The sequence below is a fragment of the Lithobates pipiens genome, unplaced genomic scaffold, assembly GCF_037356315.1.
Source record: "Lithobates pipiens isolate NorthernLeopardFrog02 unplaced genomic scaffold, aLitPip1_a1.2 Scaffold_16, whole genome shotgun sequence".
Classification (NCBI taxonomy): domain Eukaryota; kingdom Metazoa; phylum Chordata; class Amphibia; order Anura; family Ranidae; genus Lithobates; species Lithobates pipiens.
The window spans coordinates 133,665,742-133,679,872 of record NW_027507748.1 but is presented as its reverse complement, the minus strand read 5'-3'; the positions used below and the strand labels follow the sequence as shown (position 1 = coordinate 133,679,872).

The 14,131-nt window shown below is 39.6% G+C and overlaps 1 protein-coding gene across 11 annotated transcripts in view; it reads left to right on the top strand.

Annotated features, from left to right (window-relative positions):
- The window catches only part of RAP1GAP2 (RAP1 GTPase activating protein 2), a 1,165,364-nt gene that overhangs the window by 1,136,118 nt on the left and 15,115 nt on the right, over window positions 1–14,131 (top strand). For 9 of the 11 annotated variants that reach the window (XM_077480481.1, XM_077480477.1, XM_077480484.1 and 6 more), the window contains 2 exons: window positions 3,308–3,425; window positions 11,023–11,105. The exons of 1 other annotated variant lie outside the window; for it this stretch is intronic. In XM_077480481.1, the coding sequence (XP_077336607.1) occupies window positions 3,308–3,425; window positions 11,023–11,105 (201 nt within the window). The remainder of the gene's footprint in view (window positions 1–3,307; window positions 3,426–11,022; window positions 11,106–14,131) is intronic. One more of the 11 variants, XM_077480480.1, reaches the window with a different exon arrangement.

Here is a 14,131-nt window from a genome sequence, read left to right as displayed (position 1 = left end):
GAATCCAAAAGTAGCTCAATTCACTGTCAAGAAACAATACAAACTTTTTACCAGGGAATGAGACACTACAGTGTTTGTAGTATGGATAAAATATAAAAATGCACTATTAAAAGATATTATGAAAGAGGGAGAGAAATTCACAATTCAGGAATTAAGACATAAAAGAGAATTATTGGTGATGGAAGAGTTAAGATATTTTCGGAGCTTAGGTATTTTATAAAAACATTGCCATAGCCAATAAGGTCAGGGAAAAATCTGATGCCGTTTGAGAAACTGCTCAGTCTACAGGAGACACCGAAGTATGGTATATCTCTGATATACAAGACCCTTACTTTAATGGCGGAACAGATGACACCGCCTTTTTGAGGAAAATGGGAAGCAGAACTCGGTGTGCACTGGAGTAAGAGAAAGAGAAAATGCTTAAATTAGCAGACAGAACAGCAATAGATGTAAATACGATAGAAATGTATTATAAGTGTCTATCAAGATGGTACATAACACCTAGTAGAGTACATAAATATCAATCGGAGAAATCACCGCTCTGTTGGAGAGGTTGTAGGATGAAAGGAACAAGTGTGCACATATGGTGGGAATATTTAAAAATACAGAAATTTTGGCAAGGGGTGATACAATTGATTCAGGAGATAATGACAGGAAGTATGCCTAAAAATGCAGAAACGTATTTATTTCATAGCATTAACCTGACATTAAAAATACCCGATACCAAATAATTGACAAGCATCGGAAAGCCCAACATTAAAAGAACGGATTGGAAGGGTAGATTTTATATATTATTTGGAAGAATTATATCATTGTGAAGAAGATAGAAAAGGGAAGTTTGTAAAGCATGGAAAAGTTGGATGGAATTTAAGAGTACAAGGAAATATTCTGGGATAGTGAAGGTGTGAGAATGAGGAGAGGAGAAGATGAAGGAAGGGAATGGAAGTAGAAAGGCAGGATATAAGTAAAAGAGAGAGGAAGAGAGGGGGAGGGGGAAGGGGGGAGGCAAACTGGAATTGGTATTTTATGAATGAGATCATGAGTAAAGTATGAATATTTGGTACTTTGTATAATGTTAAATTTAATACAATTTTAATTAAAAAAAAAAGACTTGGTCGCTGGAAAAAAAAAAGATATAAAACAAACTGAAGCTTACAAGGGTTGATGGACTTCACTGTGACGATATAAACCATAATGAAGTGTCCAGGGCTCCGGTTGGCAGTTGACAGACATTAATAGTCCTCTGGGGGTGTTTCAGTTGAAATCCAAGAGATACAGGAAGAAAAAAACGAATGTTGAGATTATATTACATACTCAAACATCAAAAGTAAAAACCAACAAGGTTCTAACTGACCCTTCATAATGGCTCGAAAAGGCTTCTGTGGTCAACTTCTGGAAACTGCTCTTAACATATTAAAATTCATCATATTGAACTTTTCGAGCCTGATACGATAAATATTTTTACCGGCAAATTTAAGCCCCAATAAATGTTACATAGTTAAGCTGGTTGAAAAAAAGTCCATCCAGTTCAACCAATAGAAGAGAAAAAATAAAAATAATATATATATATATATATATATATATATATATATATATATATATACAATCCTATACACACAGCTGATCCAGAAGAATGCAAAACACCTCAAAAAGCATGATCCAATTTGCTACAGCAGGGGAAATAATTCCTTCTTTCCTCCAAGAGGCAATAAGATGTTACCTGGATCAACTTTACCTTAAATATTAGTATCCAGTTATATTATGTGTATTTAGGAAAGAATCCAGGCCTTTCTTAAAACAATCTACTGAGCTGGCCAGAACTACATCTTGAGGGAGTCTATTCCACATTTACACAGCTCATACTGTGAAGAAGCCTTTCCGTATTTCATGATGAAATATCTTTTCCTTCAGACGTAAAGAGTGCCCCCTTGTCCTCTTTAACCCCCCTGACGGTCTTCCCGAGTCTGGCTCGGGGTGGAATTTTTATACCAAAAGCGGTAACCCCGAGCCAGACTCGGGACTGTATCTCTGGATCCAGGAGGAGGTTTACTTACCTTCTCCCTCGGATCCAGCGTTGTCTTCCCGCTGTACAAGCGAGCCGTGTCTTGCTCGATTCATCACAGAGCCGATCTCCGTTCCCTGCGAGCGTTGCGACGCACGGGGACGGAGATCGGCGCCAAATTCAAAAAGTGAAACACACAGTATACATACAGTATAATGTGATCTTATAGATTACATTGCTGTATGTAAATATTTCACATCCCCTTTGTCCCTTGTGGTCTGCCCAGTGTCCTGCATGCAGTTTTATATTACAAAAACTGTTCTTTATGCCTGGAAACTGGAGATTGTCCATAGCAACCAAAACTGTCCCTTTACATCAAAAATGATTTTAGACCAGCTAGAAAACAGCGATAATAAATTGGAATCACTCGCAGAATTGAGGGATAGCGATTTGTGGGGAGATCCGTCATCAAATACTGAAAAGTAATGACAATGACAATTCTGCAACTGAGCAAATTTCAGTGTTTTTGATTTGATTACATTATTGAATAATTGTTATTATTATTATTATTTGGTACAATTATTTATAATTATTTATTATATTATAATTTATGATTTCATTTTTCAAACTTTATTATACCCAGGATGTCTGCTAGACTCTGGTTTGGACAGATTAGAAGAGAGTTATTCCTAAGAATTACAGGACTACAATATAAAACACCAAATTTTCATGCAATATAATGGTACCGCTTTTAGCACCTAAAATCCGAAATAATCGTACCGCCAGGGAGGTTAATGACCTTACTGTGAATAACTCAACACCATGTTCACTATATGGACCACTTATGTATTTATACATGTTGATAATATCCCCCTTAATCTCCTCTTCTCAAGAGGAAATAAAGGACACAAAAATTCACACTGAACCACAGATTGCAAAAGAAAGTAGAACAAACCCCCCCAAAAAATCTGCAAATACATTAATAGTAAAAAGGTCAAGTCTGAGTATGTAAGCCCTTTACAAAATAATCTGCAATGGGTGACTAGGAACAAAGAGAAGGCCATGTTGCTATCTTAAAGAAACATGATGGCTCTTCAAAGTTTCTCAACAATTTGTCATTCCTGTTTTTTTTTCTTTCTCTACCTCTTTCAGTATAAATCTGGCATGGATTTGTCTATTAATAACCCGTATGATTTACTTTCATTGTAATCATTTGTGCAGTCTGGTCCTGTCCATAACTTGTCTATTTTTGAATCAGTTGAATGCAGCTTTATCTAAATATATTTTTACAAACATTTTCCACAGGGCAGCCAGCCACTGACCGCATCACCCTGCAAACAGGAAGTGTTTGTCTACAGTCCATCGCCTAGCCACGAGAACCATACTTCCTCTACCCCTGTAATCATGAGCAGGAGCCCCACAGGTGCTTCTCTAACTAACCTTTACACACAAGCCTAAGCAGGTGTTGAAAAGTGACCTAAGTTAGTGGAAATAAGTAGGCATTTTAGGTTTTAGGTATATTTGTATTTTTGTGCTTGACTGGAAATATCTATAGAAAAACCATTTTGTCTTTTTAAATTTGTAGAATTCAGACATCCATTGCTAAAGCAAATCTCTCATGTAACCATTAGGCCTCATGCCCACGGACATTTTTACAGCTGCTTTTTTGAGCGTTTTTTGCAGCTTAAAAATGCCTCGTCATGTTAGTCTATGGCCTCATGCCCACCATGGCGTTTTTGAGCTGTAAATAGCCTAGCTGTTTTTAAGCTGCAAAAAACAAACAAACACGGGACCAGTGCATTCTGAGGCTCCAGCCCTAGAGCTGTATGAACATCAGACACTGGCAAAAGATGTTAAATGCAATTTAATGAGGCTTAACTCTGTGTTAAGCCTCGTCCGGCATTTCTGTCTCTATTCAAAATCAATGGTTTCCTATGGAGCCCATTGATTTGAATAGAGGTCGCACCAGAAGTCAGATCCGACTTGCGGTGCGACTTATGTGCTGAGAATCTTGAGGGGGGAACCTAGCGGAAATGTAAAAAAAAAATTGCGTGAGGTTCCCCCCTACAATACTTTGCTGCAGGTGGCAGAGGTGCAAAAGGAAGGTCAGTACATCCATGCAAACAGGTGTTCTGTGCATCCATGCAGGTAGTTACATTTAGGGACTTATTATTGGGACACAGCAGCTGCTCCCAAATTCACATCCATATAGATACGGGTCCCCGAATATATATGTATTGTAAATTGAAGGACACACATGAACCTCACATAGATGTCAAATTGAGAGCAGCCAATAGATATGAATGGGATTGCCTGAACGCAGATGCCCAGAACACCTGTGCATCCTGTGTGGGCAATCACAACCTTTTGCATCCACACTTAAGTACGTGCCTGTGAACGATGCCCAAATGCTGCTGGGCAAGTCATAGATAAACTGAACCTATTGCTTTGGTCTTTGCCATAGACCATAGGCAAAGAAAGGGTTCACTTCAAAGTGTAATGTCAGCCCTGCCTGTATTATTCTCTAGTGGACTACAGAACACCTCTTCATTATATTATGGAGATGATCACAAGGGGGATGGGGGGGGGGGTAATCTGCTGTCCAGCAGAGGATAGCTGAGCGGGGCTAATATCATTGTCTAGGACTTTAGTGCAGCAAAGTCCCCTTTGTCAGCTCAAACAACAATGTAAAAATATACAGTGTGTTAAAAGATTAGACTGTGGAGTTGGGTGTTTCAGATTCGTTTTTTAAAAGAAGTAAGGGAAATAAAGAAAAATTCCCCAAAGAAATTCTTCAATGAGAAACAGGCACATTTTCAAAAATATATAAAGTATGTATTGCACAAATTCACTTAACACTAATCACAAATAAAAAATACCTCCACCATGTTCATTAAAGTGTAAGTAAACTCTCCTTATTGTTTTCAGTCAAGGAAGCTGCCATCTTGGCCTCAGTTTAATCTTCAACTGCCATGATGCTGCACATGTGATCAGTTATGACACCAGCCGTTGGATGGTTTGATAGTTACATTGAGAGCACAACCAATGGGACAGTTAGCGTTTCTGGCATGCCAGGAATGTAACTGTTTTTTTAAACAATTAAATTGATGGGTTTACTTCCGCTTTAAAATTAGACAACGTTGCCTACAGACTCAGATTGCCACCACACTCATACATGCACCCCCTCCCATTAATATCATCATACATATTATAAAAGCACTGATAATTACTGTGTGAGAATGAATGATAATTTTGTCAAAGGCAATATACTGATATTAAGTGAATATCAAACAAAAAGTTGAGATCCCATCCATGGATGTATACAGCCACAGCAATATATGATGGTGGGAGCCATTGGCTCCAGAAGCAGTAATTAGAAAATCATGGACAGTTCAGCCGGGAGGTGTAAAACATTTACATTTTGGAGAGCGGTGAGATTTAATGTTTTACACCTCCCGACTGGGAGGAAGGTATATACACAAATACTCACCTGCCCCCTAGATATTTACCTACCAACCTGCATAGGCCGTTTATAGCCTGAACAGCTGCCAGATATATAAAATATAAACTATAAAAAATATAAACTATATAAACTATTCATGAACTGTCCACGATTTTCTAATCACTGCTTCTGGAGCCAACTGCTCCCCCCATCATATATTACTGTGGCTGTATAGATCCATGGATGGGATCTCAACTTTTTGTTTGATATTCACTTAATATCAGTATATTGCCTTTGACAACATTATGTTTCACACTCACACAGTAATTATCAGGGATTTTATAATATGTATAATGATATTAATGGGGGGTGCATGCAGGGGCAGACTGACATTAATGGGGCCCCCGGGCAAAAGGAGATTATGGGGCCCCTGGGCAATAGGAGTATATTATGGGGCCCTCAGGCAATAGGAGATTATGGGGCCCCCAGGCAATAGGAGATTATGGCGCCCCCACACAATAGATTATGGGGCCACACAGTATACAGTGCCTTGCGAAAGTATTCGGCCCCCTTGAACTTTTCAACCTTTTGCCACATTTCAGGCTTCAAACATAAAGATATAAAATTTAAATTTTTTGTGAAGAATCACCAACAAGTGGGACACAATTGTGAAGTGGAACGAAATCTATTGGATATTTTAAACTTTTTTAGCAAATAAAAAACTGAAAAGTGGTGCGTGCAAAATTATTCGGCCCCTTTACTTTCAGTGCAGCAAACTCACTCCAGAAGTTCAGCGAGGATCTCTAAATGATCCAATGTTGTCCTAAATGACTGATGGTGATAAATAGAATCCACCTGTGTGTAATCAAGTCTCTGTATAAATGCACCTGCTCTGTGATAGTCTCAGGGTTCTGTTGAAAGCGCAGAGAGCATCATGAAGACCAAGGAACACACCAGGCAGGTCCGTAATACTGTTGTGGAGAAGTTTAAAGCTGGATTTGGATACAAAAAGATTTCCCAAGCTTTAAACATCCCAAGGAGCACTGTACAAGCGATCATTTTGAAATGGAAGGAGTATCAGACCACTGCAAATCTACCAAAACCTGGCCGTCCCTCTAAACTTTCAGCTCAGACAAGGAGAAGACTGATCAGAGATGCAGCCAAGAGGCCCATGATCACTCTGGATGAACTGCAGAGAACTACTGCTGAGGTGGGAGAGTCTGTCCATAGGACAACAATCAGTCGTACACTGCACAAATCTGGCCTTTATGGAAAAGGTGGCAAGAAGAAAGCCATTTTTCAAAGATATCCATAAAAAGTCTTGTCTAAAGTTTGCCACAAGGCACCCGGGAGACACACCAAACATGTGGAAGAAGGTGCTCTGGTCAGATGAAACCAAAATCGAACTTTTTGCCCACAATGCAAAACGATATGTTTGGCGTAAAAGCAACACAGCTCATCACCCTCAACACACCATCCCCACTGTCAAACATGGTGTTGACAGCATCATGGTTTGGGCCTGCTTTTCTTCAGCAGGGACAGGGAAGATGGTTAAAATTGAGGGGAAGATGGATGCAGCCAAATACAGGACCATTCTGGATGAAAACCTGTTGGAGTCTGCAAAAGACCTGAAACTGGGACGGAGATTTATCTTCCAACAAGACAATGATCCCAAACATACAGCAAAATCTACAAAGGAATGGTTCACAAATAAACGTATGAAGGGGTTAGAATGGCCAAGTCAAAGTCCAGACCTGAATCCAATCGAGAATCTGTGGAAAGAGCTGAAAACTGCTGTTCACAAACGCTCTCCATCCAACCTCACTGAGCTCGAGCTGTTTTGCAAGGAAGAATGGGCAAGAATTTCAGTCTCTCGATGTGCAAAACTGATAGAGACATACCCCAAGCGACTTGCAGCTGTAATCGCAGCAAAAGGTGGCTCTACAAAGTATTAACGCAAGGGGGCCGAATAATTTTGCACGCCCCACTTTTTATTTTTTTATTATTTAAAAAAGTTTCAAAAATCCAATAGATTTCGTTCCACTTCACAATTGTGTCCCACTTGTTGGTGATTCTTCACAAAAAATAAAAATTTTATATCTTTATGTTTGAAGCCTGAAATGTGGCAAAAGGTTGAAAAGTTCAAGGGGGCCGAATACTTTCGCAAGGCACTGTACAAACACACACATACATTATACACACAGACACACAATATACACACACAGTATACACACACAGAATACACATACACACACTGAAAAGGTACTGGAGAGGCGGGGCAGCTATAATCTTAGGATTTTTTTTTAAAAACACAGATTTTTACATACTGTCCCTGGTTTTATTGAGGCTGGCAACCCTGATGGGGCCCCTTGGTGGCATGGCCCGAGTGCCTGAATGGTCAGTCCGCCCCTGGGTGCATGTATGAGTGTGGTGGCCATCTGAGTCTGTAGGCAACATTGTCTAATTTTAATGAACTTGGTGGAGGTATTTTCTATTTTTTATTAGTGTTAAGTAAATTTGTGCAATATATTCTTTATATATTTTTGAAAACTTGCCTGTTTCTCATTGAAGAATTGCTTTGGGGAATTTTTCTTTATTTCCCTCACTTCTTTTGTATGCTCTGCCAATTCAGAGGAGGACACCCCAGATTCCTTTTGGAGATTTTTTGTTGCGGCGAGAGCATTTGGGAGCCATTATTAGGATCTGCTAGTTATAGCCTTTCCTTTCAGCCCTGATCATAAATTATTAGAGGTAGAGCCACAGTGTCATTTTTATCTTTTGCTTTTTTTGTGTTGTATATCACTTGTTTTTTGAGCATTTTAAGATATCGCTTCATATGCAACATATCAGCAAATTCCGTGTGATACAATAACGAGGTTAGAGCTAAATGCTTTAATATGACAGTGCACAGTCATATACTGTATGTGGTTTATAAGTGTATACGTACATACAGCTGCAATATATAAAGTATGTGGAGCTTAGCAGTATGCAAGGCAAAGTTACCTGACATAAGAGGTGAAGTTGGGAAGCTTAATCTCTTAAAATCGTCATCATTAGTAAAAGTCAAATCCCTAAAAGGCTTTAAAAGGCGTATCCTTACCATCTCCAAACTGCAAGTGCACTTTAATAGGTTGGTACAAATTTATTAACAGAAAAATACAGTGGCCTATTGTGAAATGGGAGTTATTTAAAAAAAAATACAAAAAAAAAAACAGAACTGATGTTCATAGCGTGATTGGTCATAGTGACCAATCATGTTTCCTATTTTATTTCTGGAAAATAAGGAATCTTACTTTGGCAATAACTCCACTTTGTTCCTGTCTCCTCATCAGTTCTTTATAAATAGCTCACCAGTAATGAATTCTAAAGGCAACACCTGAGTCCTTTCTAAAAGTAAAAATGGAACTTTCACTTTTAGGCCCCTTTCACATTGGGGCAGGAGGTGCATTGGAGGTAAAGTGCTGCTATTTTTAGCGGGCTTTACCGTCAGATTTACGGCGCTATGCGGCCACTAGCGGGCGGTTTCACCCCCCCCCCCGCTAGCAGCCAAGAAAGGGTTAAAAACCAACGCTAAGTGCCTCTGCAGAGGCTCTTTGCTGGCAGTATAGCCGCGGTGCCCCATTGATTTTTAGTGGTATACACACTGCTCCTTCACAGCTCCAAAGATGCTGCTAGCAGGACTTTTTTTACCGTCCTGCTAGCGCACCGGTCCAGTGTGAAAGCCCTCGGGGCTTTCACACTGGAGAGACAGCAGCGGCTCTTTCAGGTCGGTTAGCAGGCGCTATTTTTAGCGCAATAGCGCCTGCAAAACGACCCAGTGTGAAAGGGGTCTAAGTCATCTAATACATTCCAGGTGCATGAATTCAAAAGGTACTCCATGTTTTGCAGTTAATTTTCTTTCTAAAGCAACTACATCTTTCATAGAAAAGCATGTCCCTTGGCAAAACCTGCAGAATAGGACCTTTGCTCTCTGTGGATAAGTAGTAGTCCCTCTGCAGAGATCTTCCAGTGACTTCTATAGTCAGGCCTATAGGGCTTGATCCCTACCGATTAGAGAACTCTAGCTCTGACTCAGCAGGAGGCATGTTGGACCTCTGCAGATTGACCAGTCCTTTTATACAGAGAGCAAGGACAGGGGACAGACTTTCCTACTCAGGCTGGGGTTGCTTTCTAAAGAAAGTGGACTGTAAGACTTTGCATACTTCTTGTTTTGATGCACCTGAAATGAATTAATTATCTAATTTAATGTTAGGCTTTAACGTGACCTTGTCACCACAGAATTACTTTTATGCAATGGATCACCTATAAAAGAAGCATTATTATACTTTCCTTTCTGGTGACCAGTGTACTGAAAAACCATCTCATCTCCACACCCAGCTGCTGCATATATTCAGATGTTCCACTCATCCAAGTACTTAAAGTGGTTGTAAACTCACAAAAAAAAAACCCTGCAAGACAAAGGCATAATGAGCTAGTATGCATAGCATACTGGCTCATTATGAAATACTCACCTTAGATCGAAGCCCCTGTAACAGTCCCAGTATACAGATCCGGCCGGCGGCATCGCTCCCGGAGTTACTTCCGGGTATCTCGGGCAAACTGCTTTAGTACGCATGTGCCAATGACGTTGGCACATGCTGATACAGGGGATATCTCCTAAACCGTGCATATTGTAGGCTTACCTGTAGTAAAAAAAGCGGTCTGTAAGGGTTTACAACTACTTTAAGCCACAGTGGCCAGGGGGAAGCAACTATTCAACTTATCCAGTTAGGGAGTGGCAATGTGGTGGCTTTTCAATACATGGGCCACTGGAAAAATAAGTATGTTCACACTTCTTTTACAGGCAACCTATTGTGTAAAAGTGTCCTGTGGTGACAGGGTCACTTTAAACTGGGTTTTTCCTGTAATGCTTCTGTTCCTCCTTTATTCCATCTTCCCCACATACCATCTGTTTAATTATATATATATATATATATATATATATATATATATATATATATATATATATATATATATATATATATATATATATATGTATGTATATATATGTATATATATGTATATATATATATATATATATATATATATATATATATGATAAATGAAAAACCAAGACCCAAATTCCAATGGTAGAGACTATGAAATAAAGTTAATATATGGCAAATATAACCAAATAATAGTATGTCTAAGTGGTATAGTCATTATGCTAACCATTCCCCTTCATAATGTAGAAATTGCTTAAAGTGGATCTCTACCCAGAACTATTCTTTAGTTTGGGGTTAACTGCGTTTGACCACATTGTGGAGTTTTTCCTCCTCCTTCTGTCGTACCATGACAAGGTTCCACTGGGAGATTTCTGGTTCCTCCAGCATATAGTGTTTCTAGTCCAGCTCCATTCCTCAGTCAGAAACCTGGTTTCTATGGCCTTGTGATAAATAGAGAGAGCTGGAAGGGGGTAAAACCTTGCTTCACTTAACCCAGAACTAAAAAAATAATAATAAATAAACTAAGAAATGTTCACTTTAAATTAGCTTAGAACCCATTGAAGTGCACATCTGATGGTTTTTCCTTCTCACAGATATAAAGAGTAGAAATTCCCCAAGATCCAACCTCAAATTTCGTTTTGATAAACTCAGCCAGTCAAGTTCCGGCTCCAGTACAGTAAGTAGATATGTCTGCAGGCACGCAATCCAGCTCTAGATAGCATGAGCTAGCTGTTCTAGTGTGTGGCTTGCCCTCGATTGTGCATTTTTTCATTTTGGAAAGTAAGCTTGGTGTGACATAATCAAGCATCATATCTATACGATGCCTAGAATGTATTCATTCTAGAAGGATTTTGTCACTGATGTATTGATGTTTTTTTACAACAGTGATGGGCACTTACCATCAAAATGTTTAAGTGTGACGTCTCAAAAATGTAAATGAGATAAGATAATAAGTTTTGTTTTGCAGACTTAATCTTGCTTTGGAACGCTCTATTATATGCCAAGGCCTTGTTCACACTTGTGGATTCAAAAAAAAAAATCTGCTTGTTCCATCTTTGATGTGCTTTTATCAAAACATACTTTATATAGAGTTCAATGGTAATGCACTTTAGGCGCATGTAGAACAAACCTAAAATGTAACGCACCTAAAGCGCACCACACAGATGTGAACGCTGTCTTACTCTATATTTCACTGAATATTGTTTTCATTGATTTGCCCCCAACTTTTCAAAAACTGTTAAATACTACATTGGACTATTTGTTTTTACATGAAAAGTGTATTTACAGATTTCCTGTTTTTTGAGGATTTTTTTTACAAATAAATATCTGAAAAGTGGAGTATGCATTTATATTCAGCCCCCCCCCCCCTACTCCGATACCCCTAATGCCGCGTATACACGACCGGACTTTCCGGCAGAAAAGGTGAGACAGTCTTCCTGACGGACTTTCGACGGAGTTACGACATACTCCCGAATGAACGGAAGTCAGTCGAAAGTCCATTCATTTTGAATGTGATGACGTACGTTGGGACTAGAAAAGGAAGTTATAGTAATAGCTGCCCTTGCGCCGTGTTTGGGCCGTCGGACCAGCATACAGACGAACGGTTTTTCCAATAGTAATTGAGTCCGTCAGACAGATTTGAAACATGATCTATTTCTAGGTCCGTCTGATTTTTTTAAAGAAAAATGATCTGACTATCCCCCACATGATCGGACTATCTGACGGGATTGATTCCGTCGGACCTATTCTGCTGGAAAGTTCGGTCGTGTGTACACGGCATAAGACCCCTTCACACTCAGGTGCTTTTCAGGCACATTCATGATAAAAAAAGCACCTGAAAAGCTCACGCAAACCTATTTCCATTAAAATCAATGAATGTTTTCATACTGGGGCAGTGCACTCACCGGGCAGTGAAAAAAAAACGCTCCTCTCCATTGAAATGAATGGAAAGCTCTTCAAAAGTGCCCAGTGTTGTACTGGCAATTTAGAAGCGCCCCAGTGTGAAAGGGGCCTAACTAAAATGTAGTTGAACCAATTGCCTTCAGAAATCACTTAATTAGTAAATAGAGTCTACCTGTGATTTAGTCTCAGTATAAATACACTCCAAAGAATATAAAAGTGTATACACCGCTCATAAAGTGCCCCTGAAAATCAATGAGCAGCACCGCCAAACTGCTGCTTTGGGGGCAGTTTTAACCATTTTTCGGCCGCTAGCGGAGGTTAAAAGTGCCCCACTAGAGGCTGAATAGCGCCGCTAAAAAAGCGCCACTTTACCGCCGATGCACGCACCGCTTCAATGTGAAAGCACACTTACCCACTGTGCTACAATTCCACCTATGCGCCACAGAGAAAAAAGTGAAAAAACTGATCAATAAATGCTGCCACTTTTAACCTCCCTAGCGGTGATCCCGAGTCTGGCTTGGGTTGGGATTTTAGTATCATAAGCGGTAACCCCGAGCCAGACTCGGGATCGCATCGCTGGATACAGGGAGGACACAGGGAGAAGTTACTTACCTTGTCCCCTGGATCCAGCGATGTCCTCCGCGCTGTGTGATCGAGCTCCTCCGCTCGATTCACACAGTGCCTGAGTGCCACCGAGCTCCGTTCCCTGTGACGTTACGGCGCATGGGAGTGGCGATCGGCGCCAAATTAAAAAAAGTAAAAATACACAAAACACACACAGTACTGTAATCTTACACCCCCTTTGCCCCAATTCTGCAAATTAGCAAATTTCTGTGTTTTTGGATTTGATTACATTATTGAATAATTTTTATTATTATTTATTATATTATAAACTTTATCATACCGGGATGTCTGCTAGACTCTGGTTTGAACAGATTTAAGAGAGTTATTCCTAAGAATTACAGGACTACAATATAAAACGCCAAATTTCCATGCAAAATAATTGTACCGCTTTCAGCATCTAAAACCAGAACTAATCATACCACCAGGGAGGTTAATATATAGGATTTATAAAAAAGTAACCTGTGTTGTTTAGGTATATAGCAGTGCCGTCAAATGAGATCTGTTTAGTGAATTAAATGTGTAGCTCCTACTACACCAATAATACAATTGACATATTAAATAAGAAATGGACAGAAAAAAATGAAACACAAGACCACACTGGGAGAGGTGAAAATATAATCACTCCCTTACTACTATTGAGCCCAGTAGGTAAATATCCACAACTACGAAACGCGTCGGGATGTGACTGTACATCAACCAAGAGTGACACATCATGCTCAACTGGAAGTGGCGACCCAGGAGCTAGGAGCCAGTGGTTGGGTGAGACTCATTGCGGATGTTTACCTAACTACTGGGTGCCACTCAATAGTAGCGAGGAAGTGATTATATTTCAAGGCGTACTTTTATCTTGGAACATGTGTGTTTGATGTAAGACATGTGTGTTTTTATTAAAAGATGCTTTTATATACTACACTATTAGGGCTCTTCTATGTCTCATCCTTTATGGATTTACATTTTGGGTTGGTGAAACACATCCTAAAGACGTCCATGGTTGAAGTTAACTAATGATATGACTCTAAAGCTTCGTACAAATGCTTATATTTTCGGACGACTGAACATCCGTTTTTTGTGGCATGCTAGTCTCATGTCGAAAGTGAAGAGGTTACTCACAATATGAAAATTTTCGTACGACAGAATACAATGTCAAAAGTGACGTATTGTGTTGAATACTTTTGT